This window comes from Cheilinus undulatus, linkage group 17 (assembly GCF_018320785.1).
Source record: "Cheilinus undulatus linkage group 17, ASM1832078v1, whole genome shotgun sequence".
NCBI classification, from domain to species: domain Eukaryota; kingdom Metazoa; phylum Chordata; class Actinopteri; order Labriformes; family Labridae; genus Cheilinus; species Cheilinus undulatus.
In genome coordinates, this window is record NC_054881.1 from 40193683 (window position 1) to 40219606 (window position 25924).

General features: G+C 41.5%; 1 protein-coding gene across 4 annotated transcripts in view; it reads right to left on the reverse strand.

Annotated features, from left to right (window-relative positions):
• Nucleotides 1–508: 508 nt before the first annotated feature.
• camsap1a (calmodulin regulated spectrin-associated protein 1a) overlaps nucleotides 509–25924 on the reverse strand; it is a 37955-nt gene continuing 12539 nt past the window's right edge. The window contains exons 3-20 of one of the 4 annotated variants that reach the window (XM_041810062.1): nucleotides 24618–24880; nucleotides 20188–20349; nucleotides 20027–20107; nucleotides 17895–17927; nucleotides 16966–17107; nucleotides 14902–15041; nucleotides 14718–14814; nucleotides 14498–14624; nucleotides 13890–13975; nucleotides 13542–13626; nucleotides 8772–11121; nucleotides 5508–5644; nucleotides 5202–5410; nucleotides 5000–5065; nucleotides 4722–4809; nucleotides 4525–4646; nucleotides 2989–3107; nucleotides 509–2810 (exon numbers count right to left, since the gene is read on the reverse strand). In XM_041810062.1, the coding sequence (XP_041665996.1) occupies nucleotides 2520–2810; nucleotides 2989–3107; nucleotides 4525–4646; nucleotides 4722–4809; nucleotides 5000–5065; nucleotides 5202–5410; nucleotides 5508–5644; nucleotides 8772–11121; nucleotides 13542–13626; nucleotides 13890–13975; nucleotides 14498–14624; nucleotides 14718–14814; nucleotides 14902–15041; nucleotides 16966–17107; nucleotides 17895–17927; nucleotides 20027–20107; nucleotides 20188–20349; nucleotides 24618–24880 (4598 nt within the window). In that variant the 3' untranslated portion in view covers nucleotides 509–2519. The remainder of the gene's footprint in view (nucleotides 2811–2988; nucleotides 3108–4524; nucleotides 4647–4721; nucleotides 4810–4999; nucleotides 5066–5201; nucleotides 5411–5507; nucleotides 5645–8771; nucleotides 11122–13541; nucleotides 13627–13889; nucleotides 13976–14497; nucleotides 14625–14717; nucleotides 14815–14901; nucleotides 15042–16965; nucleotides 17108–17894; nucleotides 17928–20026; nucleotides 20108–20187; nucleotides 20350–24617; nucleotides 24881–25924) is intronic. The other 3 variants (XM_041810063.1, XM_041810064.1, XM_041810065.1) reach the window with 3 other exon arrangements.

The window sequence follows — 25924 nt, forward strand, 5'->3', positions numbered from 1 at the left end:
TTGCACTTGGAATCAGTGTGCTTGATACTGTGAGTAGATACGACTTGTCTCCTCCTTGCTGCTACAAAAGAATCATCATTTATCATTTCACTATACTCACATGGTGCCTACTTTCCTTCAGTTTAGGGTGGGAAGCTCAAAATGCGGCTATAGTGTGGTTTTCATATCATGTAAACTCAAGGAACCAGACTTTGTATCATCATTTGACTGCTTCCAGACTGATTAGCAACTGAAAAGACACAGCACACCAAAAATATGGAAGGACTCTGGGCCATACTTCAAGTTAAAACAAGTAATTTGATGATCCATTAGCTAGTGTTTGACAACAGCCAACAGGAGAGGCTTAACTCCTTGCTAACGGTTATGTAACTCATTTCATGTTATAACAGTTAAAAAGTAAAGTCAGCAAGGAGCTCAGTAAGTAGCAAGACGGATTAGTATCAGTCAGATATGAATACGTTCAGGCTCCTCAGATACATCGAATGGGCACCATCTGCTTAGTCGGTGTAGTCGTGACTAATAACGAATGTAAGTCAATGAGGGCAGGAGGTCTATCTATGATTAAAATGCTTCTAACTTGCAGGAAACTGGACTGATTTCCAGGCTTGTTTTTTTGCAAACTTCAGACATGCATTTATGATCCAGGATACTTGTTCCAATGAAAGATGCAGGTTTTCATACCAAAAATTCTTCAGCTTATATAAGGTTGCAGTGCTTCTCCACAGAACAAACAGCAACGTTTATAATGGCCACTATACACAGCAAAGGTTATTGAAGCATGGTTTAATGCTTATAGTTTAAAGCAGGGGTGTCAAACTGGAGGCCCGGGGACCAAATCCGGCCCGTGGAACAGTAATACCCGGCCCGCGAGATCAGATCATATTTTTATTCTAACTGGCCCACTGGTATGAGATCTGCAGATTTCCTCCTGTATAAAAATGTCAATTTTACCTTGTTGGTCTGAAATATCCTTGTTAAGTCAAAATTTGAAAAAGTAAAGAGAAAACTGAAGGGTTAAAAAGCCAAGAATTAATTAGTTGTATCATGCCAAATTTTTTGCATATGAAAATTACAACTTAAACTTACGATTTTGGCTTTTAATTTCATATTTAGACCTTTTCAATTCATAATTGACTTCTTATCTCATACTTTGACAACATAGAATGAATTTTTTTAAATTTCAAGTCATATTTTGACCTTTTCAACTCATGATTTTGAAATTTATCCCACATTTTGGCCTTTACAACTCCTAACCTAGACTTTTAATCCTATATCTTGACCTTTGAAAACTCTGAAAACTGACTTTAAAAACTTTTTAAAGCGTTACAAATTTAAAACTTGTGATTTGAATTTTATTTCACATTTTGACCTTTCAGTCATGATTTCCAATTATATCCCATATTTTGACCTATAAAACTTATTTCAAATTTCTATTTAATATTTTTGCCTTTAAAAAACTTTATTTTGACTTTTAATTTCATGCTTTGACCTTTTAAACTAATAAGTTTGTCATTTTAGCTTAGATTTTGAGACTTTAAACGTATAATTTGGACTTTTTTTTAAAACTTAAAATCATCTTTCATCAGTTCTGTTTTTCTATATTTCATTAGTGGTGAAAATTATGTTGACAGTTTATGATTAAATGTGGACCCTGTTAGGCCCTCAGGTTGGACCTAAATTCAGAATCCGACCCCTGCTGTGATCGAGTTTGACACCACTGGTTTAAAAGGATATTTCAGGATTTTTGAAGTTCTTGTCAAAATGTTTGTTTAAAAAATAAGCATGGTAGCACCATCTTGTGCAGAAATGAAGATGTACAATACAGTCAAGCAAATGCCACATGTTTTAATGTGGGCCATATTTCATTGTATTTTTTTAATTTGCTGCGAGCACATCAAAAGTGGACAAAGGCTGCATTTGGCCACAGTTTGGACACCACTGTCCTTGAGATTATAAATAATAGGCAGCCCCAATAAGCATAGAGACAAAGAAAAAATAAAGAGCTACTTTCTTGGTCTAATTCAAATTGTTTATAGCTTATAAAACAGCATTCCAAGGGTACAAATATGCCGGTTTAGCTTGATATATGGCCCATTATCCCTCCAGAGTTTCACTATCCACTGTCTTATCAGGTTTTCATTAATGGACTGTTTGTAAAATTATGTTTTTTTGACAGAACACAGCAGCACGCCATCTATCAACATTTTAGCTTCCACCCTGTCAGAGGAAAGTAAAGCCCCAGTGTAACAACGGTGAATAGTGCCTAGAAATGTAGAAGGTACCACAAATGAAAGCATAAAAGTGTCACATGCAGAAATCAAAGCTAACAAGACTAAAAGAAAAAAAAATATCCAGTAGGCAGCTGTTTGGTTGTCTGCCAGACTCAAGTTTCCATGAATCAGCACATCGAATCCCTAAGGTCAAATCATTTCCATGATTAGGTCAATTCCTCATATTATTGGGTCCTGCCCAACGTAAAGAGATAAAACAGAAACTATAACAAATGTCCTCCCTCTTCCTCACTTCCTGCGTGCACTTCCTGGTCTCTTCACCTGCCACAGGTAATTGTGGATGGTCAGGGCGTCCACGCTGACAGACACAGTCTTGGCGGGGATGACGTTAAACTGCTTGCGGTCTGAGCTGTATTTGTACAGCTTGTCGACCATCTTTCGGCTAATGGTGCGCGGTCCCGTGCCTGTGAACTTGATGATCTCCTCTGTGTCAGGTGAGTAGGAGTAAATGGCACGAAACTGGCAGCCGCCATCTCTGAAGAGGATAATCAGGTGATTGGACTCGCACTTTTCCAGCTCCTGTGATCAGTGAAAAAAATCTTAAGTTAGGAATCTGACAAGACATCTGTGAAAGATGTATGGCTGAGAGGAACGCCATGATCCTTTAGCCAAAATGAGACAGAATTCACTGGCAGCTGTAAAGGCTCACCTTCTACTCATTTATGATCATTTATCCTCATTAAATGATGACACTGACCTCCAGAATGGCGTTCTTTTGGGCTTCATTAACCTTTCCAGCTAGACAGCAGTGAGCGATGGCATTGATGATGATTGGCTTGTTGGACTTGGAGCTCGGCTCCTTGAAGAGTTTGGGACCTTTAACAAACAAACACAAATGACACTTCAACTATGCAGGTGAGTCGGTAGCCATACCCCTTTGTTTGTCAAAAAAAAAAAAAAAACACCTCTTTAATGTCAAAATAAAAACAGAGTCCTACAGAGTAATATCAATGAAACAAGAATATATAACGTAAAATCAGTTATTGCATAAATATTGACCCCCTTTAAAGTGACTGACCTTATTCAACAGACGTCCAGCCAATTGTCTTAACCAGTCACTGGTTAATGAGTATTCTTGGCTACCATTACACCATGAAGACAAAAGAACACTCAAAGCAACTCAAAAAAAGGTGATTGAAAAGTGTAAGTCAGGGGATACAAATACATTTCCAAGGCTCTGAACATCCCCCAGAGTTCAGTTAAAGCCATTATCAGGAAATGGAAGGAGTATGGCACATGTGTAAATCTGCCTAGATCAGACAGTCCTCACAAACTGAGTGAGTGAGCAAGAAGGAGACTAGTGAGAGAGGCCACTGAGACACCTATGACTACTCTGAAGGAGTTCCAAGCTTCAGCAGCTGAGATGGGAGAGACTCTGCAGACAACAGCTGTTGGCCGGGTTCTTCACCAGTCAGAGCTTTGTGGAAGAGTGGCAAAGAGAAAGACACTGTTGAAGAAAACTCAGATTCAATCTGGACTAGAGTTCACCAAAAGGCATATGGGAGTCTCCATGGTCAAGTGGAAGTTAGTTCTTTGGTCTGATGAACTTCACATCCCCACAAACACATCATCCCCATTGTGAAGCATGGTGGTAGCAGCATCATGCTCTGGGGATGCTTCTCAGCAGCCAGCCCAGGAAGGCTTGTAAAGGTAGAGAGTAAAATGAATTTGGTTCAATCCTGGGGGACAATCTGATTCAGCCTGCAAGAGAACTACAACTTGGGAGAAGGTTCATTTCCAGCAAGACAGTGACCTGAAGTCCACAACGAAAGCTACACAGAATGGTTTAAAGACAACAAGGTAAATGTTCTGGAGTGGCCGAGTCAAAGCCCAGACTTCAATCCACTAGAGAATTTTTGGCTGGACTTGAAAAAGGCTGTTCATGTACAATCCCTGTGCAACCTGACAGAGCTTGACCAGTTTTGACTCAGACCTATCCACGCTGACTCAGAGCTGTGATTTCGGCCAAAGGTGACTCTACTAAATAATGACTTAAAGGGGGTGAATATTTATGCAGTCACTTATTCTACTTTACATACATTTAATTAATTGACATTACTTTGTAGAAATCTGTTTTCACTTTGATATTAAAGAGGTTTTATATTTTCATCCAGCTCTAGAATTTGGAATTATTTGTGTAAAGCAAGTGATTAAATAACCAGTGAAATAGCTTTTGCCTTGGTGAGAACATTTAGGAGAGCTGTACTAAAACATCTTTTGCATATCTGCTCACCATTATACTCCACTGAGGCGACAGAGGATGCTATTGAACCGTTCTCCCAGTCCCTATCCATGTTCCGGCTGGATGCTCTGCTCATCGGGGGAAATGAATCCATAGAGCAAACAGATCCAGCTCTGAAAGACAAAATTAGGGTCAACCAAACGAAAACAGGTGGTGATCTTTTCTGCAAACACAACACGGAAGCTCACCTGTTAGACTCTGCCTCTCCTGAGATGACACTGTCACCCTCAGTCGCCAAAGATAGCGTCGATCCTCGATGACTGCAGCTGAGATCAGCTGAAAATGACAGAGACACGTAAATTAGAACAACTTACTTCATTTAAAGTCATATCATTGTTGCATGCAACGAGGAATGTTAATATCTTAACATCTCTCAAAGTCAGATTCATTTTCCTAACTTTCAAAAAGGTTTGTGTAAATATCTATTGTTGATTTCACATCATGCAGAGCAGGTTAGTAGGTTCACCTCCCCTGCAGCCTGCTGCTGCTGAGCCCTTCCCTTTCATCAACATGGACACCTTCAGAGAATTACCTGTACAACACACGTACACACTCAGTGGGTGATGATGAAGTGAACTACACTGACACTTAGATGGTACAACAGCATGAAGACAAAGACACTATAACAGACATGGGAGACTAGAAAATATGGCGTTAAAGCTCCTCACAGGCGGTGGATCCCTTAGAGAGACTGTTGGATCCCTCACGGTGCAGCGATTTTGGCCTGCTCTTGCGGGATTTAGTTCTTGGACGGGGCTTGACCAGACCCTGCTCTTCCATCAGCGCTTGTTGCTTCCTCCGCAGGTATTCCTGCTTTATAAGCTCTCGACGCACCTTCTCCTCCTCCTTACGAACACGCTCTTCTTCTGCCTTCCGCCTGAAAGGAAAAGGATAAAGAGCCATATTAAAACAAAGAAGTACAGCAGTGCACACAATTTTGTACCCTTGTATTGAGTCACTTAACAGAAACTTACTTGGCCTCGTCACGTTTGAGCTCGCTCTCCGCCTCTTGCTGTAGTTTTCGTAGTCTGGCCTCTTCGGCTTTACGCTGCTGTTTGAGGAGGAAGGCAGCGCGACGTTTCGCCATTTCATCCTCTGCCTTCTCATCATCCTGCAACAAAGACAGATGTCATCGTGCTGAAACCATCCAGCTGACAAGATAACACTTTTTTATAAAATCAAAATTCAGGTCTGTGGAAGCTGGGATAAGTAAAGAAAAAATATAGAGTAAGCCATTATCTTGAGCTTGAGCAGATTAATTTGGGTTTTAAAACAGCAAGGAAAAAATATTTTCTTTTGCCAGAACAATATTCTAAATCCTTGTACATTTCCATTTTTTAAAACAGATACACAGTGTTTCTTTATTTATTTATTTTCAGTGAAAATAATACTTTAAAAAAACATTTTACCATTTTATTGCAAAATGGATCTACAGTTTTACTTGTCAGAGAAGGCTCTGCTCTAAAGATTCTCCAAGGGTTTGTCAAGCGCCATCAACTTTCCAGGGAGCACATGGCTACAAACCTCCATATGAATGGATACATTTATGATAATGCATATTGAATACAATAAAATTACTTCAGAAGCAATTAATCCATAGTAGCATGGATCTAAGTGAGGGCACTTTATGCTATAAAGGAGGAGGAGAGGTTAAGCTTCAGCAGCAGCAGCAGCATGGTGCATCAGCATTAATTCAAGCAGGGATTAGTGAGAAATACGCCATATTTAAACATAACTTCTGTGTTGAGAAAGGAGCTGTGATTGGCTGTGAGTGCTGGGAGGCGATAATTAGGAACAGCTGGCTGTCAGCTGATCATGCCTGGGCATATGACTACCGTGTCCAGCATGTACTAATGCTGAGCTTCATTTCTAACCCCAAGAGGTGCACACGCATTATTTAATTGTGTTTTAAATGTGGATGATTACAACAATGCTTTTTTCTAAATAAGTTTTAATGTCTTCATGCAGTCTAAACCAATACACTGTGCATACTCACAGGAAGCACCTAAGCCCTGTTTAATATAAAACATCCTGCACTGTCTCTTCCTGCTTTACTTTAATGTTAATAGTAAAGAAAACTCACTATCATAAAATGCTTGACCTCATCTGCACTAATTACAAATGTAAACAATCTTAATGATGCTAGCTACCTCATGTAAAGACTGAAACACTGCTGGTCTGCTCTGTGTTGTTATGTAGTCCAGCGTGTGCTGAGCAGCCAAGAAGCAAGACAGTACTTACAAGACAGTGTGAACAGAGCATTTGCAGCTATAGTAATGCAGCTATTGACACTTTATACTGGTATATAAGTTGCAAACACTCGAAATTATGTTTACTGAAATTTAGAGGCAAGACAAATTTGGCTTTTAGTATATATGTGGATTTGTTGTTTCTGCATTAGGGCTGGGCAATTAATCAAAAATTAGATGAATTCACCATATGGTCTGTGATTTTTCAAATTGCAGAAGTTGCAATATTTCTTTGACCTGAAATCTGTTTCAAAATAGCAGATTTAAACTCTTTTTATGCATTACATAAATACTGCAATTATTACGATGCCATTTTTTTAGAATAATCTACAAAAAAATCCTAAATTCATTTTTGGATTTTTTTATTAAATATGAGGATGACAAAACCCCTTCAATGCAACAATTCATATCCAATTTGCAACACAAGTCAAAATCATCAGAATTAGATATTTTTAAAGAAATGTTCAACCCTTGTTTAGGAATAAGAGCGTTAAGGAATAATGGCATAGCAAACTGCAATCACAATTATGGGGGAAAAAATCGCAATTAGATTATTTTCCAAAATTGTTCAGGCCTACTCCACATGAGGGGTGTAAGAAAATATCGATACGCTGATATATCGCGATATTTCGCGGCGCAGTACTGTATTGATATTCTATTAATTAATAATTTACTTTGTTATGCGGTAGTTTGTGGTGTAATTTCCCCCCCCTGACCGCCAGCTGGCAGCAGGCCATTGAGTCTTCCCTCTTCTCCTCTGCTTAGACATTGAGATCACGCAAGACTTCCAGCCTGAGCGAGCCGGTTGCTTGTGCCTACTGCTGCAGTGCAGCTTCTGCTGCATTTGTAGCGGATATGTGGACTTCTTTTGGCTTCCAAAACATTAAAGACGATACAAACTTAGACAGGAGTCAAGTCGTTAGTAAGATATGCCAAGTTAGAGTGAAGTACTTAGACAACATGACGGACCAGACAACATAGCGATAGCTTAGCGGCTAACAGCTAACGTAAAGAAGCCTGCTGAAGCTGGTTTTTACTCATGCAACCATAAATACAGTCAATACTTTGTTTTATTTGTAAGAACCTGCACCATGTAGTGAACGTTAGTAATGACGGCTTCCATAATACGATCAAAACACTGGCCTGTTACGTCATGCCTTCCTCACAACACATTGGACATGAGGACATATATACCGGTATATACAGTGCTTAACAAATTTATTAGACCACCTGTCTCAGAGACCATCCAGCATCATGAAGTGCTTTAATGCAGACTCTTTATTTTCAGTCAGCTCTCCACATTTTACCATTTTGAACAGGAATGAGGAATTTCAAACTGAATTCACATTTTCATACCCAAATTTGAGCCGGCTCACTGGGCTTCTCTGGGAAGTCAGAAATGAATCAAGGTTTTTAGTAAATCAGTAAATTTGAAAATTCATGGATAATAATTATATTCTAGCATTAAAAATATCATTTGGGTTAAAGAGCTTCTACACATTGGTGTATTAACCATTGCAGAAACATGAAAATGATTTTGATAATTACCAGTGCTGTTAATTTAGGGCAGCTGTGGCATAAACCTTACTTTGGGTGGTGGTGTAATAAACTTGTTAAGCACTGTAAATATATATATATATCACAGACATATACATAAAATCGCAATATATCCCAATTTATCGATATCGGCACCCCTGTATAGTGATACGTATCGTATCACCAGATTCTTTCCGATACACACCCCTATTCTACATTGCTAGAAAGAGAAGAAAATTTTTTAGGCATCGAAACCCCTTTTTTTGTTTTTTTTTTGAAGAGAGCAATTTGCTGTATATATAAATCAAAAACATATGTGTGAATGTGTGCATTAATTGTTACTGACTCTATACACATACAAGAACACCCAAACTGACCCCAGGAAGAATAACTCAAGCTGAAACTAAAGGGGATCTGAATATTAAATAAAAACAAAAAACTAAAGTGTTTTACCTTAAAGAAGAAGCCGAGCACATTCTTCTGTTCTCCATCTGCTGTACAGTCGTCACCATCTGCACCACCATCTTCCTGTGGGTCCTTAAGCTCTGACAGGTCGACCTCAATGAGATGGCCTTTGGTCCTGGTGTTCTCATCTGCCATAGCCTCCTTCCCAGAGTTTGTCACATTATTCTCACCTTGTTCTTCAGCCGCTGAGGGAGGCATTGTTGTATTTCTAATGACTTGTAGGTCCTGTGATAGAGTTTTATCTGGGGAAGGTGCAGTTCCTTCTTTGCTGCTGCGTCTGTTGGGGTCATCGTGGATTCTGAAGGTGGCTTTTCTCTGAATACTTCTCTCTAACCTGGAGGGCTCGACTGAAGTCTCCTCACTCTGGTCTATACTTGAGTCATCTCTAGGAGAAGGAGTGTTGGACTTGCTAGAAGCCTTCTTGCTGTTTTCTCTGCTGAGTTTTTGCTCCAAGGTTTTGCTGCGTTGGCTGGAGCTCAGCTTGGGTGGACGGCGAGTAGGAGCAGAGCTGCTTCCACCGATATCGACGAAGTGAACTGCAAATGATCTAGACTCTGGGGTGGAGGAGTTTGACTGGGTGGTGTTGGATGTTGTGCTTTCGCTTGATTCTGTATGTTCAAATTCCGTATTAGGTGTCACATTAGGTGTCAAATTAGGTGTCACACTAGGTGTCATGTTAGGTGTCACATTAGGTGACACCCGCTTCATGAGCATGTCCTGCTGTAAAGAGAGCTGCATCATCTGTTGCTGGATTGAGCTGATGGCTTCATTGAGCAGATCGATGGAGTGGGAGCAGTCGTTCAAGTCAGGCTCAGCTCCGTTATCAGGTGACGGAGTGTTCAACCTGTTGTCTCGGTTTAAATGTCCTCCCTCTGGTTGGCCTGGCTTTGCCTGGAACTTCAGACCATCAAGGCAGGAGTCATCTTTGCACAACTGAGTCACCACTCTGCTCCTGTCGGGGAGTTCTGTGGACTGGGAGTGTTTCAGTGGCAGTGGGAGCGTGTCGCTCCTTCCTCCACCCTTCTTCACGATGTTCAAGAAGGCAGCTTTTCCAAGCTTTAGCCTCTGCCGTGCTGCCAGAGTCTCCATCTTCTTCTTCTGATACTCAATGGCTCGTCTTTGCTCTTCCAGCTGCATGTGAAGCTGCAGCAGCTCTGAAGGCACAACTGGAGGACTCCCTGTCAAACTCTTCCCCAACATGGCGCTGGGCTCCTTTGATAGCCAACCAGAACTGTAGTCACTCTTCAGCTGCCACGGAGGGCAGGGCGCACCCTCAGAGCCATCCGGGGTGGTTTTCTGAGAACTGCTGGTGCTCGAAAATCCCTCACGGAGGCCGAGTTTAAGGAGCTTTCTCTCTGCAAAGCTGGTCATCTTGACACTGGTGCTGCCTGATGCACTGCAGCTGCTCGCCCACGATATGGTGCTGAGGCAGGGACTTGATCGTCCGCTGTAGTCCTCTTTATCGTCCCGCTCGCTCACCTTTGAGTCTTCTCTCAGTTTGGCTGACTCGCCTTCAACTTCTCCTAACCCGCACAAGTCTCCCTCTAGTAAATATCGCCCCTTTAATCTCTCTTTAGCCAGCTCAATCTGATCCTCCTCCTCCTCGTCTTCCTCAATGTCTGCAATGTCGGAATCAGAGTCAAGGCCTACATCTGTCTCTCCTGATAAATGCAGAAAGAAGCCTTGGGGCTGCTGAGAAATACCTATTGATCCATCTGTGGGAGGCCTGAGAGATCTTGGGACTGATTCAACCGCAGGTATGGGCGTAAAGGTGTTTCTGTTTGACTCTGCTGCAGGGCTTTTCCTCTGTGACAGTCTTGGGATGTTAGTGGAAGTCTTTCTGGCTGCTGCGGCCCCTCTGCAGCGACTTTCACCACTCTCTTCCTCCTTGTTCAGATTGACACTCTTTTCTTTGGCTGGCTTTGGGACAGCAGGCATCAAAGGCTCCAGGAAGTAGCTGTCTGCCTGTTGGTCTAAAGTAAAGGGAGCTGTTGATCTATCAGTAGAAGAGACCCTAGACATAGATGTTGCACTGGGGATTTCCAGCTCATCCTGCTCCATGTCACTCCCGACTCGATGGCGAGGAAGCGCAGAAGGATGGATTACAGCCACCAGTTCCTCCTCTTCTATTTCCTCCTCTTCATCTTCTATTCGCATGTGGCTGAGCAGGCTCTGACCGCTGAGTCTGTGGTGAGAACTGGGGAACTGGTGTTTTGGAGTCATGTTCAGCTTATTAGAAGCCAGGCTGTCTTTGCTGATGGAGCGAGGCAGACTGATGTTGTCTGCGTCATCCTCCAGGGGGTAATGCAGGGCATAGGGAACCGGCTGGGACAAAGGCCTGGATGGAAACAAAGGTTGGATTAAACTTAAAGCAAATGGCCTCATTCACATAATTTTCTTGAGATTTTTCTCAGATTTGTTCTCAAGTAGAAGCGCACAGGATTTATTGCATTAATCAAAATCAATTCAGTTAGTGCACTACTTTTTATGCTCCCTTTCAAGACACTTTGGTTTAGCCACTGCTGCTGCAGAGATGTAAAATACAGAGCATTCAGAAAGTAGTCAGATGCCCTTCACTTTGTCCATTTTCTTATGTTGCAGCCTGATGCCACGGTTGATATTCATCTTTGCTGAGATGTTTCTACACCTTGTTTGGAGTCTCTCAGTGGTAAATTAAATAGATTGGACATGATTGGAAAGGCACACAGCTCTTTACAGAAGGCCTCACAGCTGGTAATTATCAGGGCAAAAACCAAGCCATGAGGTTAAAGGAACTATCTGCAGAGCTCAGAGACTGGATTGTTGACAGACACAGATCTGAGAAGTTCTGGTGCACTGAAATTTTCCAAGAGCACAGTGGCCTCCTTAATTCTCACATGGAAGAAGTCTGGCACAACCAGGACTCTTCTAAGAGCTGGTCATCCAGCTGAACTGAGCAATCGGTGGAGAAGGGCCTTAGTGAGAGAGGTGACCAAGAACCTGATGGTCACTCTGACTGAGCTCCAGAGATCCTGTGTGGTGATGGAACAAAGTTCCAGGAGGTCAACCATCACTGAAGCCCTCCATTGATCTGGGTTTCATGGCAGAGTGGCTAGACCAAAGTCTCTCCTCAGTGCAAAACACATGAAAGACTGCTTGGATTTTGCAAAAAAACTCCCTGTTAAACTCTACAGGTGGACTCCAATCAAAGAAACATCTCTGCAAAGATCAAGGGAAATGGGAGGCACCTGAGCCAAATTTCAAGAGAGTCTGAATACTTCTGTCTGAGTTTTTTTATTTTTCTTAAATTTACAAAACTGTTTCGGTTTGCAATTATGAGGTACTATGTTTAGATTCCATCCATTTTCTACACTGCTAATCCAGTTGGGGGTCTGGGGGTCTGGAGCTGATCCCAGCTATCATTGGGCAAAAGGAGGGTACAACCTAGATTAGTCACCAGTCAATCACAGGGCTGGCATGTAGAGACAGACTAAGTGCAGATTATTAAGAATAAAAGATGATTTTTTTTTCTTCTCTGGCATCAGACTAACCTGACACACCAGATCCATCTGGTAAACCTTCCATAGACAGTGTTTGGGAAAAGGCAGAGGCTTTGAAAAAAACTCGGAGGGTGATTGGATAAATGTGCTGTCTGTCACATCTTTACAGGCCAATCAGAGCAACAAAACATGTGACGTAGCCGCTACCGAGTTGCGCCCGCACCAAAGGAGTAAACTCCATAGAGACCTGCATAATGCGAACCATGGCGACTGTAGACATGTCAGTACTTTTGTTGTTTTTGAAAATAAAACAACTCACTGCTGTTCTTTGTTCTTCTTTTAACAAAGAAATGTCGTCAAGTTCTGATAAAACTGGCGCTTCAGCAGCATCCACGCTAAAGTCTTCCGCCATAATTGCACTGGCCTCTTATCGCTGCTTGCTTACGTCACGCACCAGAAAGTACTGCCCCTTGTTGCTGATCGGTTCTGTCACTTTCTAACCGGGCCCAAACGGTTCAGACGGGAGCTTTGCAAGATGGATTCACCAGTGAGAAACAAGGAATAGGCAGATCCTTCTGCTTTGCAAGGTTAGCATCAGGCTGCAACATTAGAAAACCGAAAAAGTTAAAGGGGGTCTAAATACTTCCTGAATGCACTGTATTTTACACCACAGTGGCTGTAAAGCACAGGGTAACAGCCCTAGACATATTGAATTTTATTACTCCTTCAGGAGTAATAATGTCTCCGGAAAGAATAATGTCTCATACCACTCTCATATTTCTCTTTAGAAATATTAGATTTGATGGTAAATTTACTTTTAAGGTTTTTATTGTTGAGAATATTTGTTTTATCTTCAAAATAGGTTAAAAAAACATTACCAAGGTGCTTAGTTTATATTCATAATTTAATATTTTGTAGTCTAGATGAAACATTGCATCATGAAAAAGACAGAGGACTTCAAAGAAATCATGCATTGATGTACGTGAATTAACAATATAAGGGGGCTAAAGTAAGAAAAATAAAATAACACCGGATTTTCCCCGGCACTCAAATATGCGTGACAGTGCTTTGGAGTCTTGTGCACAAATATTGTAAAAGAAAGCAGCTACTGCCGCTCTCATCAGTTGGTTTTAAGAACAGTGTCTTGTTAAGAATAGTTGGTGAATGAGGCCCAAGTCAGAGAACAATTTTCCACATTTGCACATGCTGATAGAGTAAAGTGAACAAGTGTGGTCTGAACAGAAGCTGTAAAGGTTTACAGCGTCACCCCTGTGCTCACCTCTGCCTTCTCTCTGGCCAGGCCAAGACTGAGCCCTGATGCTGCCTGTCAGTATGTGCCATAGACACAGGCCTCCTTCTCAGATCTGTAAGAAGAAGACACAGGCACTGTTAGATTCTACTTTAACATGTATTAAAAATGAACATGAATCTAATCATCTTCACCTGTAGGATGAAATCAAAAAAGTGTAGAACTTTATGTACCATGTATTTTGTTTGAGTCTTTTTAAACATAAAACAAAACAATTAGATTCACATAGATCACAATGCTCTTCCTGCTCTTTAATTGTCTGCTTCCTACTTTTTCAAGAACTTTGTGTCTGGAGACTCTGAAGTCTGGGTAAATTACCTGAAGTGCTCTCCTCCACTCCTTTCTGTTGTCTCTGTCTCAAGGGCAGCAATGAGTGAGATGGACTTAATGAGTTTGATTTGGAGCTGTGCAGGGAGACAAAAAGTTTGGGTTAAAAAAAAAACAATTTTAATGAAACAACTAGCCCAAAAAACATAAAATCGCAGTTTTAATTCAGAATAACACTGATGCTACTCTATGATAAGGGCAAAGGCCTTAATGATTTTATTGCTCAAGATATGGTTCAGATATTTCTGGTATTAATTTAGAAAATGATCAAAGTACTTCACTGGATTTTACTGTTACTAGAAGCTACAGTACTTGTAAACGTATTCACTCCATTGGCTGTTTTACCCGTTTATTAATTTTATAAATCAATTATGGTCAATATGATCTGGAAAACAGATTTCTAAAGAGTAATGTCACTGATAAAATTATGTAATGTAAAATAAGTGACTGCATAAAATCCCCCCCCCTCAAGTCAGTATTTAGTAGCTGCACCACTGGCTAAAATCACAGCTCTGAGTCCGTGTGGATAGATCACTGTATGATGAATCTTGACAGTAAATCTCTGTGAGGTTTTACTAGATATCACAGTGACAGCATACCTGAGTTCAGGGCTTGGTGGGGTCGTCAAGACGTCGGCAGAGCTTGATGATTTTATAAAACTACGCTTGGTGACACTTGAAATGGGAACATGTGATCGGGAACTCTTCGGCTGCAGCAGCAATCTCACTATAAAAATGAAGGATGTAGAGACTGACCATAAGTACAGTCCAGGTGGAATAGCTCAGTTATTTAAAGGTGTAGTTCGCTTTAAAGTTTTACCATCTTTGATTTCCTGCAGATCCCTGGGCTGCACAAAGTCTGGCTTCACGCTCTCAAACCACCAGAAGAGCTCAGCGATAAAGACCATCACGTTACTCTGCCACACAGTGATAAATACAGAGTCAATGGTGTGATAATGATGTTAAAGCTTCTTTTCACAAACTGTGTAAGAGCGTGCTCTGACCTTTAGTACAGGTGGAGAATACAGCATGTCCTCGGGTTTCATGTGGAAGCATTTGTTCAGGTATTCATTGGAGAACTCCTTCAGAAGCTGGATGTTGTACACGCTGTCTGCTATGGAGGGAATCTCCTTCAGACAAATATCTGCACAGAAAACAAACAACAACAGTCAAAACTCTCAACTGTAGCAGCGACGTTGGGGAAAAGAGTAAACCTAAGTTAAGCCCCTTTAGACAATGAACAAATACAGATTATCATCTATTTTGGGCTTAAGGACTTGAACTTTTATAGTGCTTTTTTACTTGTTTGACCATTCAAAGTGCTTTTACAGTGCGGGTCACACCTACCCATTCACACCCCTTCACTCTGTTCACTCCACATTCCATTTACACCTTCCAATGAAGCAGTTTGGTTGCTGTTAAGTGTCTTGCTTAAGGACACATCAACTTGTGAAAGCAGGAGCTGGTGATCGAACCCACAGCCTTCCAATTGCGGGATGACTGACTCTACCTGCTGAGCCTTGTCACCCCATAGACACTATGTGATAAACTGCAATGCTGTGTGTGAATACAGCTCGATGTACACTGACAGCTCAGACCAATCCCATAGCTCAGACTGTATTCTGGGGAGACTGGGATGCCTAGGATTCTTCCAGATGGTGTGGAAGCCACACATATTGGTACGCATCAAAGAAGACAAGTGAACTGACATGATCTGCTGTCCACCAGTAAAAAAAAGCATGGCCTTCAACCAATCATGGTGGTTTTAGAGATGTAGATCATGTGGCTCAACTGAGTAACAAAAGCGGTTAATTTGGCTCCTAAAAACCTCTTCTTTTTGTACAACTTTTGCTTTTGGAAAAATACTTTGTTCACATGAAGGAGTCTGCTAAAAGAACCTGCTGGTTCATTCACACATTACTACTTGCTGGTCACTTGTCATCTTGAATTGAATTGTAACTAACCAGGGCCCTACAAAGTTTATTTGCCAAAGTGTTATCACTGTTTCCTTTAAAGGTGTGTTCACATACAGATGTTTAGGGGAAGGTAAAATCAACTCCTTAGATTACTAATCATCAACAGGCGGCCCGGGGACCAAATCAGGCCCCCCAAAGCTTCCTGTCAGGCCCCCAGAAGACCTTTAAATTGAGAAAAGCAGGAAAAGAAAATGTTGTGGTTTTGAGAGTATCTTCCCTGTCTCTCTGAGCACGTCAGCATTAGACACAGGGTCTTGGAAATGACATCTGAAAATGCACCCAAGAAAAGCTGTCACAAAGAAGTCCAGCTGGCGCCTCTGGCCATCAATCAAAGTCCAGGCCTCACAAGAGTATAGTAAGACCAGAAGCACCCAGGACCCAAAAATAACGGGACGCCACACTGTCTGGCTCAGCAAACCCATCGGCCCATACACAAGTCCAAAACTGTGGTTGATCTCAGCCTCAGAGTCAGCGTGTTCCTTACACTGCAAAGGGAGGTGAATCACTCTAAACTTCCATGCTCCCTTCATTCACAGACACAGATACGAAATGCCTGGATCTTTGTTTTGGTCATGCATTCCTAACGCTTCAGCCTCCTCACTCAGCAAGCTAAGAAAAAGAACATGTACAGTCTCTGAAAGGATCACAGCATCATCCAAAAAAGACACTTCACAGTTCGCTGCCCCCTTTATCTGCCCCATTATCCAGTCCATACAGGTACTGAAGAGTGCAGGGGCTAAGATGCACCCCTGCCCCACCCCAGGATCAACTGGGAAGAAGTTGGAGGTGGAGCCACCGCACTACGCATCACTCTGTACCAGAATATAAGGCAGACAACAGCTTGGAGGAGTGAATGTGGAATCCCACAGAGCTCCAGAGACCTCCAGAGGGCATCTCTACTCACTGAGTGGAACGCCTTCCAGAAGTCAGGTGATTAACTCAGTTTGAAATGAGTTAGACTCCACATTTAAGATGGTAAAGTTTAAAATTACTGTCTAGTTCAGTGAATTGAGGCAGTTCTAGCTTAATATTTCACATCCAGATGTAACAGTACTGCCTGTCCACTCATAGATAAACTCATAAATGCTCTACCTTCCAGTCTGATGAGTTCTGGGCAGTAGAAGTGGACCACAGCAAGCAGAGCCGTGCCGTCAGATACATCCTTCAACAGGTCATCCAACATGGGGAAGTGCTGCAGAGTCCGACCGGACAGGTGATCTCTGCGGTAACGCACCTAACCAGCAAGAAACAAGGCATCTTTGAAACAAGGTACACATTTATCTAGTCAGAGTAAAGTCAAATGCACACTTCACACACAAACACAACATTTATCCTTTAAAATCATTCACTGTCTCTCTTCAACATGAACTCTACACTGTAGATTTAACTGGCATCGGTGGATTTTAAGGATCTGATTTCAGGTGAATTATCAGGAGAGTCTTTAAGAGTATATTTTGGACACACAATGACTTGGAAGGGAGGGTGTTCTCTACTTTAATGTCTGCAGTAACAGTGCATGGTTTGGTTTAGTAGCTGGTGCAGGCGATAGCTGATTAAAAGAAGAAAGTTTGGGTTGAAATCAAGAGTGAGTGAAATAATGCATTACCATGTGAGAGATCTCCACAGGCTCCAAAATGTAGTGGGAGAGGGCATGCAATATGTCAGGCTGGTGAAGGAAGAAAGAAATGAAATGATTGGGAAGTTAATGAAATGAGAGGAGAGGACTTGACTGGAAGAGCGGCGTTTAGCTACCGTTGAAACACAAAGAAAGGAAGAAAGGTGCAGAGATGTGTGGAGGGCTTTTAGGAAGGCAGTTTTAATGCAAAAGAGAAGTTTCTTAGCCTGCTGTTTCTTCCTTTGCCACCAGGGGGCAGCTTCTTCATTTACTAAATCAGTTTATGTTTCCATGACTGCATCCATTGACTAAATTACAGTGGAGCTCATTAATTTCCTGCTGTCTGATTTCACAGAATCACACAAACAGGCACACATACAGTCTCACTGAGGGTAGTTACACTTACAGGAACAAGCTTCCAGTACCATTTGGAGGGAGACTAGAGTCCAAGAGGTGGAGAAGGAGGAAGGTTTAAGGGAGACACAAACAGGAAGAGCAGCAGACAAGTCAAGTATCTTACACAGTGAAAGGTTATCAGATCATCCCCTCTTACCACAGAGACAGATCTGATCTTAAACTGGGAAAGGTTGGACAGCAGGACTCAGGAACCATGCCAAGGAAAATAACTAGAGATGAGAAAGGTATAACCTGCTTTAATTTAACCCAACCAATCTCTCTGCTACACTTGTCTTTTAATTGTGTTCCTTAAAGACAAGTGTGAGTTAAGATAAGATGATAAGACAGTATAGAGGTGTTCGAACTAAGCACCTCCCACCAGGGTCATAGGGGATCTGAGTCATTGTTCGGACAAATATAAACACACAGACATGACAAACAGAGATTCAGCCTGACTCACACTTCCTGAGAACACAAATATGCATGATCGATTAAGTAATAAAACTTCACACAGTGCATATAAAATTATTCAACCCCTTGGATGTTCTGCCCTTCTGTGGATTTTACAAATAAATCATGGTCAATATTACTCGGCTTTTTTGACTAAAAAAAATATTTCAACAAAGTAATGTCAATAACATAAAAATATGTAATGTAAAATAATTAAGTGCATAAATGTCCACCCCCTCCAAGTAAGTATAAAGTAGAATCACCTTTGGCTGCAATCACAGCACTGAGTCTGTGTGGATAGGTCTCAGTCAGGCTTGCACATCTGGACATTGCAATTCTACTTCATTCTTTCTTTAGCTATTCAGGATCCGTCAGGTTTCACAAGGATCAGCCCTGTTCAAGTCCAGCCACAAATTCTCACAAATGAGGTCTGGGCTTTGACTCGGCCACTCCAGAACATTCACCTTGTTGTCTTTAAATCATTTCTGTGCAGCTTTCTCTGTATGCTTTTGCTCATTGTCTTGCTGGAAAATAAATCTTCTCCCAAGCTGTGGTTCTCATACAGACTGAAAAGGTTGTCCTCCAGGATTTTCCTATATTTTGCTGCTTTCATTCTACCCCCTTCTTTTACAAGCCTTCCAGGCTGGCTGCCAAGAAGCATCCCCACAGCATGATGCTGCCACCACCGTGCTTCACAGTGGGTATGGTGTGTTTGTGGTAATGAGGAGTGTTTGGCATCACGTCTGATAGCCAAAAAGCAGCATTTTGGTCTCATCAGATCGAAGAACTTTCTCCCACTTCACCATGGAGTCTCCCACATGCCTTTTGGGAAACTCTAGACCAGATTGAGTCTGAGTTTTCTTCAACAGTGTCTTTCTCTTTGCCACTCTCCCATAAAGCTTTGACTGATGAAGAACCCGGCCAACAGTTGTTGTCTGCAGAGTCTCTCCATCTCAGCTGCTGAAGCTTGGAACTCCTTCAGAGTAGTCATAGGTGTCTTAGTGTCCTCTCTTACTTGTCTCCTTCTTGCACGCTCACTCAGTTTGTGAGGACGGCCTGATCTAGGCAGATTTACACATGCGCCATATTCCTTTATTTCTTGATGATGGATTTAACTGAACTCTGGGGGATATTCAGTCTTAGAAATGTTTTTGTATCCATCCACTGATCTATACCTTTTAATAACCTTTTCTCTGAGATGCTTGGAGTGTTCTTTTGTCTTCATGGTGTAATGGTAGCCAGGAATACTGATTAACCAGTGACTGGACCTTCCAGACACAGGTGTCTTGAAACTAAAATCACTTATTCTACCTTGCATATTCTTATTTAATTATCATTACTTAGTAGAAATTAGTTTTCACATGTTTTTGGGGGCAAAAAGCTTAATGATATTGTCCATGACTTATTTAAAAAAGCAATGAAAAGGTAAAACATCCAAGGGGGGTGAATACTTTTTATGGGCACTGTACATCAGAGGATTATATGAGGTGCTCAGTAGATTTTAATATATGACAGATCCAATGACTCAACTCGTACATTTAAGTTTTAAAGCAGGCAGTAATGAAGAGTGTAAAACCTTAGCCAGAGCGGCAGAAATGACAGAGATTAACGTCTCTTAATAAAGAAGCGTTCCTACACTGATGAAGAGATCTGAAGCTAACAAAGTTTAAGAGTTCAGACAGATAATATTACCTTCTGGTGACTGGGTGAATCCAGCAGATGTTTCTTCATTTTTAAGTCTCTCTCTACAATCTCCCTCATTTTTAAATTCACCTGCAGTGACAACAAAGATGGTGGGTTATTATAGGTAGAGGACATGCAAATGCACATGAGTATAACGAGTGTGTTTTTACCTTGTTGATCCAAAAGATCATTGCATCCTCCAGGTCAAAAGGCAGCTCCTTGGAGGCACTGAAGTTGGAAAAACGCGTGACACTGGACACAACCTTCTCAATGCTGATCATCTCCACGGTATAAGCCATCATCAGGGCGTCGATGAGGTGGATGTGTGAGCTCTGGTTAGACACAGAATTTAACACGTCTTTGAACAACTACAGAAAAAGTATTTAATTATAAAAATATCATAAATATGAGTCTAGTAGAAACAGCTTAAAATCTTAATTGTTGTTTAATGTATGCTAATTTTGTCAATGAGGACCCTTATGATTTGACAACCATAAGAGGTGCTCCATCACTGAATTGCCATGGAAACAAGGCAGTACTTCTCTGTTCTCAACAGCAAACAACTGATAAAATTACTTCTCCTTTGCTGTTTGATTCACACACCTTTTTAGATAAAAAAAAGACCTGGAATACAGGCAGGCTAGGAAAATAGTATGAGGGATTTTCTTTCAGCTTAATTTTATAAACATAGAGATGTTTTAATTGACGGAAATTTGATTTAGGGATTCATAACATACCTGTCAACCAACCAACCAACCTGTCATACAACAAATCTAAATACAGATTCATTTTCACTTTTCAGGGTTTTTAAAGAGGCTTCTAAACAGAGTATAAACTGCTGCTTCTCCACTGGCCTGTTGCCTTTTGCTTCACACCTGTAAATGCCGTGACTCAGACCTCAGACGAGTGGGTTCATATTAAAGGAAGTAGTAGCAGATGATTTTTTGGCTCATTTTGTTTCATGAATATTTCATCTACACACTCAAAAAACTGCAAAGCACCCACAACTTCTGGTGCATTATTTATTCAGTTGCTCTCAGCTCATATTTGGCTCTGGAGGGCAGAATCAAGGAGTGGGATGTTGCTCACTACAGCAGAGGGAGAACACCTCTGATTCACATAAATATGAACACTTATGAACTCATTTCTTATCAATCATTAAAAAATGATTGAGTTTTGGCCAACTTGGCCACTGTAAAACAAGGACATGCTCTAGTTACCTGCCTTGACTCACACATACACTTAAGTGACATACCATTCTTAATCCATAGGGTTTGATATGATGTCAGTCCACCTTTTGCAGCTATAACAGCTTCAACTCTTCTGGGAAGGCTCTCCACAAGGTTTAGGAGTGTGTTAATGGGAGTTTTTGACCATTCTTCCAGAAGCGCATTTGTGAGGTCACACACTGATGTTGGGTGAGAAGGCCTGGCTCTCAGTCTCCGCTCTAATTCATCCCAAAGGTGTTCTATCGAGTTGAGGTCAGGACTCTTGTCTTTATGGACCTTGCTTTGCGCACTGGTGCACAGTCATGTTGGAGCAGGAAGGGGCCATCCCCAAACTGTTCCCACAAAGTTGGGAGCATGGAATTGTCCAGAATCTCTTGGTATGCTGAAGTATTCAGAGTTCCTTTCACTGGAACTAAGGGGCCAAGCCCAGTTCCTGAAAAACAACCCCACACCATAATCCCCCCTCCACCAAACTTTTCACTTGGCACAATGCAGTCAGACAAGTACCATTCTCCTGGCAACCGCCAAACCCAGACTCGTCCATCAGATTGCAAGGTGGAGAAGCACGATTCGTCACTCCAGCATCATCTTGAGTCCAGTGGTGTCGTGCTTTACACCACTGCATCCGACGCTTTGCATTGCAGTTGGTGATGTATGGCTTGGATGCAGCTGCTCGGCCATGGAAACCCATTCCATGAAGCTCTCTACACACTGTTCTTGAGCTAATCTGAAGGCCACGTGAAGTTTGGAGGTCTGTAGCCATTGACTCTGTAGAAAGTTGGCGACCTCTGTGCACCATGCGCCTCAGCATCCGCTGACCCCGCTCCATCATTTTACGTGGCCTACCACTTTGTGGCTGAGTTGCTGTCGTTCCCAATGGCTTCCACTTTGTTATAATACCACTGACAGTTGACTGTGGAATATTTAGGAGAGGAAATTTCACCACTGGACTTGTTGTACAGCTGGCATCCTATCACAGTACCATGCTGGAATTCACTGAGCTCCTGAGAGCGAGCCATTCTTTCACAAATGTTTATAGAAACAGTCTGCATGCCTAGGTGATGATTTTATACACCTGTGGCCATGGAAGTGATTGGAATACCTGATTTCAATTATTTGGATGGGTGAGTGAATACTTTTGGCATTGTAATACTCATTTGGAATTCCGTATCTGTTCACCTGATGAATGTAGGTCTAAGGTTTGCACCTCTGATTTTATCTCCTTCAATCCCTCAGGTAAATGTCAGCCTCTTTTGCAGCTAAATACTTCACTGTGTTCCCTAATTAGTTGCTTACTCTACCAGTATATTGTATAAGTCTGGAAAGGCAGAACACGTAGTGGCAGAAAAAAAATACTTTTCACAAATTAATTGCAGTTTTAGCATCAACTGCAATAAGATACGATACATTTTACTGTCACCTAAAGCAGTGGTTCCCTAAGTGGGGTTCCGGACCCCCTGGAAGGTCGTGAGACACCGAGTGGAGGTCGCGAAATGCCTTCCAAGAAACAAAGAGTATTTTAAAATGATTTTAAATTGTGTATTTTGCACATTTTTTAAAAAATATATGCATAAAATTGGTTAAATTAAAAATAAAAAAATGGCCATTTGTTTAGATTTAAGCTGAAGTCAAAGCAATGTTTAAAATGTCCTGCACATGACAATTCTTGAATGTGCATGGCTGTGTTTATCTATACCACAACCAATCTTTGAGACAGTGGGGGTCCCTGGTCTTCATCAGCATTATTTTGGGGTCACGGGCTGAAAAGTTTGGGAATCCCTGCCCTAAAGGAAACTTGTCTTGGACTCCTTGGAGCTAACTAAAGCCAGTTTTTAGATAAGAAACACTCCAGAAATACAGTGCATTTGCAAAATACTCAGACCTCCCTAATGTTTTTTAGTTTTGTTATGCTACAGTAAAAATCTACACTCTGTACCCCATCATGACAACATAAAAACAGAATTTGATAAAGTTTTGCAAATTTACTGAAATTAAAAACTGCAATATCACTTTGACATATAATACTTAGTTTAGGTTCTTCCTAAGCTTCTGTCTAGCCACTTGGCCATAAAGCCAGATTAGTGGAAGGTTACAGTGATAGTTATCCTTCTGGAACTTTGTTCCATCACCACACAGGATCTCTGGAGCTCAGTCAGAGTGACCATCAGGTTCTCTGTTGCCTCTCTTACTAAGGTCCCTCTCCAACGATGGCTCAGTTTGGCCAGTCGACCAGCTCTTGGAAAAGTGCAGCAGAATTATTTTTGTGTCTTTCCCAAGACCTGCGCCTTGCATCAATTCTGTCTCTGAGCTCTGCAGGCAGTTCCTTTGACCTCATGGCTGTGAGGTCAAAGGAAATGTGAGGCCTTCTATAGAGAGGTGTGCTCCTTTCCAAATCATGTCCAATCAGTTCAATTTAGCAAAGGTGGACTCCAATCAAGGTGTAGAAACATCTCAGCAAAGATCAAGAGAAATGGGAGGAAGCTGAGCTAAGTTTACAGTACTTTTGCCTGAACATTTACTGTATGTCAATGTGATAAGTCAGGTTTGGATTTTTCCTAAATTTGCAAAAATTTCTAAAACTCTGTTTTCACTTTGTCATGATGGGGTACTGAGTGTAGAATTAATGACGATAAAAATGTTTTTTTTAACACTGTAGCATCAGGCTGCAACATAACAAACCTGACAAAGTGCACAGATTATGTTTGATTTTTTCTGTTTAAATATTGAAATAGTTGTATATTGTACCTTTAATAAAAATTTCAAGCATAAAAAGTCAAAGTCAAAAGTCAAAGCTGTGTTTGAGCTGTCTTGTGTCTAGTATGTTTGAGTGGGCTACACAGTGGTGCAGCGGTCAGTTTTGCTGTGTCATGGTTCAATAATGTTTGAACAGGGTCTTTCTTTCTGGTGTCCGTATGTTCTACACATGTGAGGGTTCTCTTTAGGCACTCTGGCTTCCTCCTACATTTAGTGACTCTAAATTGCCTGTAGGTGTGCGTGTGTCTGATTTTTGTCTCTACATGTCAGTCCTGTGACTGACTAGTGATCAGTCTAGGGTGTGCCCTGCCTCCTGTTCCAGCCCCCCTGCAACCCCAAACAGGAAAAGCAGTTCAGATAATAGATATATTATTATTAAATAAAGTTATTGTATTGTATGGTATTGTATATGGACTGTATGTTTGCCAGCTTGAAGCTTACAAGAATCCTTAAATGCAGATCCTTCATAAGGCAAGTAATACACACAGATTAAAAATCATTTCTCCATGATTGATGAAGCTGATCTAAGATATAAAGTGTTTCTTATTATGCTGAATTTCTTGCGCTTGCAAAAGTTAATGTTCCCCCAAAACTTAACTTAAGGTTCAACCACCCACCATCTTGATGGGAGCCGAGCTGAGGTCCAGATCAGAGACAGGCGTGTTGTCTGCCTGCAGGACATAGATGCCTTTCCTGGACAGAGCCTGGATGACAGACTGGTGGCTTTGGAGCGAGGTGACCTGCTCAGCGTGCAGGATGAGCCCACACACCCGGCAGTAGAGCTCTGCAGCCAGCAGTAGGTGGATGATGGGAGGCTTGATGTGTTCCTGTTCATACTGGTCAGTATAGAAGGGGTCCCGTAGGTCAGCAGGTATGTGATCTGCAACAAGCAAACATTACATACAAGCATTAATCTCTATGTGACAGACAGAGTGTGCTGTTTACCTATAAAAGTTCTGATTGACACATCACACCCTGTTTTCACGCTTTTACTATTTTTGGATGCACACGTGTCCACTGATGCCTCGCCATGTTACATAACACACAAGCTCCCAGGATGCAAACTCTCAAGGTATTAGACTGTCTAAGAAGAACCCAGGGAGAGAGGAAGACGCTGAGGTAAAGTCAGTGGTTAAACAACCTCCCAGGTAGTGACCCTATGGCTGATAGGTGAACCAGAGGCTTTAAGCCAATGAGCTAACAGGACTTAGCTGTGATGCTTAAGCTGATGCTGCTGTCCCAGCATGCCTGGTATTTACCTGCTCATGGAAAAAAACATGGGGCAGCTATTTTTATATGCTTTGGACATGTTAATCCAGAGTTAGCACCTGAAACACTCACGTAATTTAGCTTGCAGTGCTTTCACTGTGGATTCAGGCAGGGAGGATATCGTCTGATATTTAGGAGCCCGTACAATCATGTGCAGAATGACAACAAACAAAAAACAGGTTGTCCTGTCACTGGTGGCCGGTGTTTTCTGATGATAAATTTCATCCTGCTTCAAAATAACAGTGAAATACATCAATCATCAAGATCATTTGCAGTTGAAGATGCACTTAGTCTTACTCACTTGGTTCAACACCTCCCCCAGCAGCAGTTTGAGCCATTTAAAACACTAATACAGACATAATCCATCTTCCTCCTGATGGTTTTACAGTATTTGCTTGTGTAGGTCATACAGAGGCATCAGTTTCATTTTCACTCTGTTGAAAAACAGCTCAAGATTCTTTAAGGGCTTTAAGAGAAATTTTGATTCACTTCCAGTGTCTACGTGTCCATTTCATCAGAAAGTCATGTTTACATTTTACCGTTCAGATAAACTGTGGAGAGACTCCTCTTCAGTCAGTGTAACAGAAAGGAATAACGCACCATTTTTTCCTCATACCAAAACTTAAAAATGTGACAACAGGGCTGTAGAACTCTT